This window comes from Haplochromis burtoni, unplaced genomic scaffold, assembly GCF_018398535.1.
Source record: "Haplochromis burtoni strain Fernald_Lab_line unplaced genomic scaffold, NCSU_Asbu1 Contig_1792, whole genome shotgun sequence".
NCBI classification, from domain to species: Eukaryota; Metazoa; Chordata; class Actinopteri; order Cichliformes; family Cichlidae; genus Haplochromis; species Haplochromis burtoni.
In genome coordinates, this window is record NW_024584153.1 from 1 (window position 1) to 2,004 (window position 2,004).

General features: G+C 40.3%; 1 protein-coding gene across 1 annotated transcript; it reads left to right on the forward strand.

Annotated features, from left to right (window-relative positions):
• Positions 1-508: 508 nt before the first annotated feature.
• On the forward strand, positions 509-1,285 carry LOC121813498 (Fc receptor-like protein 5). Its single transcript, XM_042217298.1, has 2 exons — positions 509-837; positions 958-1,285. Exons 1-2 carry the CDS (start codon positions 519-521, stop codon positions 1,251-1,253), a joined length of 615 nt encoding a protein of 204 aa, XP_042073232.1. The 5' UTR covers positions 509-518; the 3' UTR covers positions 1,254-1,285.
• The last annotated feature ends 719 nt before the right edge of the window (positions 1,286-2,004 follow it).

Genomic DNA, 2,004 nt, shown 5'->3' on the forward strand with positions numbered 1-2,004 from the left:
TGTCTTAGTCTGTGTCTTTGTATGTTACTTCTTAGATCTTCATTCAGATCTTTGGACTTTCCCATTTTTTGAGTATTGGTTAATCTGATGAGCGCTGTGAAACAAGTCCTTTAGTGCTGACAGACATAAAGTACCACTTGTAGTCAATCATGATCACCCATGAAAAGGTGACCTTGTCATTAAGCGTCACTTACTAAAAGATTTAAGTGTGTGTATATTGAACCTAAAAGTATTATTTTAAACCAGTGCAGATTTGAGAAAATCGAAAATAAATTCAAATTTGTGCAACCAATTATTGTTTGTGAAATGAATAAAGATGTAATATTAAGATTAGAGATTAAAGTGATTCCACCCTGGAAACAAAACATTTTAAAGAAATCATTAAAAGCCTAACATTACCATGTCGTTCTTGGCAATGTTGAGTTTGTGGAAACTTTTGTCCAAAACGGTCGCTGGTTTGAATCTGTGCAGTGGCAGAAATGGTTTCAACATCTATGTCATTGATCGTCTCACACTGCATGTTCTGCATGTCAACTGATGTGTCTCAACCTGATGTTTTTGAAGCTGCAGCTGCTGCTACTCTGAGCATCCATCCCAGCAGGTCAGTCTTCTTCTATTATGAAACCGTGACTCTGAGCTGTGCAGTGCCAGGCAGCTTCAGCAGCTGGACAGTGAAGAGAAACACCTCCACAAGGTCTTCTGTTTCATGTGAGACCTGGGGCCAATTAAATGGGTCATCCTGCATCATCAAAGGTGTCTACCCATCAGACAGTGGAGTGTACTGGTGTGAGTCTGACAGCGGGGAGTGCAGCAACACCATCAACATCACAGTGACAAGTAAGCTTGCAATGCCAGATAGTTTATATTAAAGAAAATAAAATTAACACATTTTTGCAACTTTGTAACTAAGGACAAAAACCAGAGTCAGAGACCACAGTTTCTCTCTCTGCATTTCAGCTGGTGTCATCCTGCAGGGTCCTGCTGTTCCTCTGACTGAGGGAGACAGTGTGACACTAAACTGCTCCTATAAGGAAAAATATGCAAAGGAGTCTACGTCCAATTTCAATGCTGAATTCTACAGAAATGGTGCTTTTATTGGAAATAGGTCTGAAGGAAGGTTGAGCTTTATCCATGTGTCCAAGGAGAATGAAGCCTTCTACAAGTGTGTTCATCCCACAAAAGGACAGTCACCGGAGATCAGGCTGGAAGTGAGAGGTGATGATGATGGTAGGTTTCATGAAGGTTTCGTCTGACAGCTTATAAATACTGTTGCATACATAAAGCAGTTTCAGTTATAACTCAGTGATTAAATGGGATGTTTTTTGTATAAACCTGACCACAACTAATTAACAAAGCCTGTTACCACAGTACATCACAGTTCTCTATGTCCCTCTATGCTGCCTGGTGACAGTCAGGTTTAAAGCTGTAAGTTTTATAGATCCTTCCTGCTGCCGGCCTTACCTTCCCAAACAGCACTTTGCACGTGATAGGGAAGAGGTCTTTATCGGGAGTCATATAGTCTCCCCTGTGCACGGTGTTGGTGAGCGTTGGTGGAAGTGAAGAGGAGAGATGTTGAAATCGGGCTCAAAGGACCAAAGTGTCAGAAAAATTCTCTTATGAAGTGAAACACACAGAATAAGGAGTTACAATGGGTTTATTTCATTGGAAGCAGCAGGAAGCAGAGTTGGCTTCAACTTCTTTACTCAAGTAAAAGTAAAAAAGTAAAGTCTCTGAAATGTACTCAAAGCAAGAAAGTAAAAAGCAGCTCTTTGGAGGATGTTTCTATAGTTGTGCTAAGCTAGCTTCATAAGTCATCACTTAACAACCAGATACTCTAGCACAAGACACGTGACTGTCAAAGTAAAACGGGAAATACACAAACATGGGGACCAGGGTGACTAGACATACCACAAGGAACACAATGGAGGCACAGTAACCAAACCTAAAGACTACAAATCACAAAATACTAAAGATAACTTAGGAAGCTATAAATACAAAAAAACC

What these genes read in the sequence shown, in the direction of transcription:
- LOC121813498 (XM_042217298.1), top strand. Translation starts at nt 519, where the DNA reads ATGTTCTGCATGTCAACTGATGTGTCTCAACCTGATGTTTTTGAAGCT. An exon ending in CATCAACATCACAGTGACAA is followed by an intron (nt 838 to 957) that starts GTAAGCTTGCAA and finishes TCTGCATTTCAG; the next exon opens with CTGGTGTCATCCTGCAGGGT.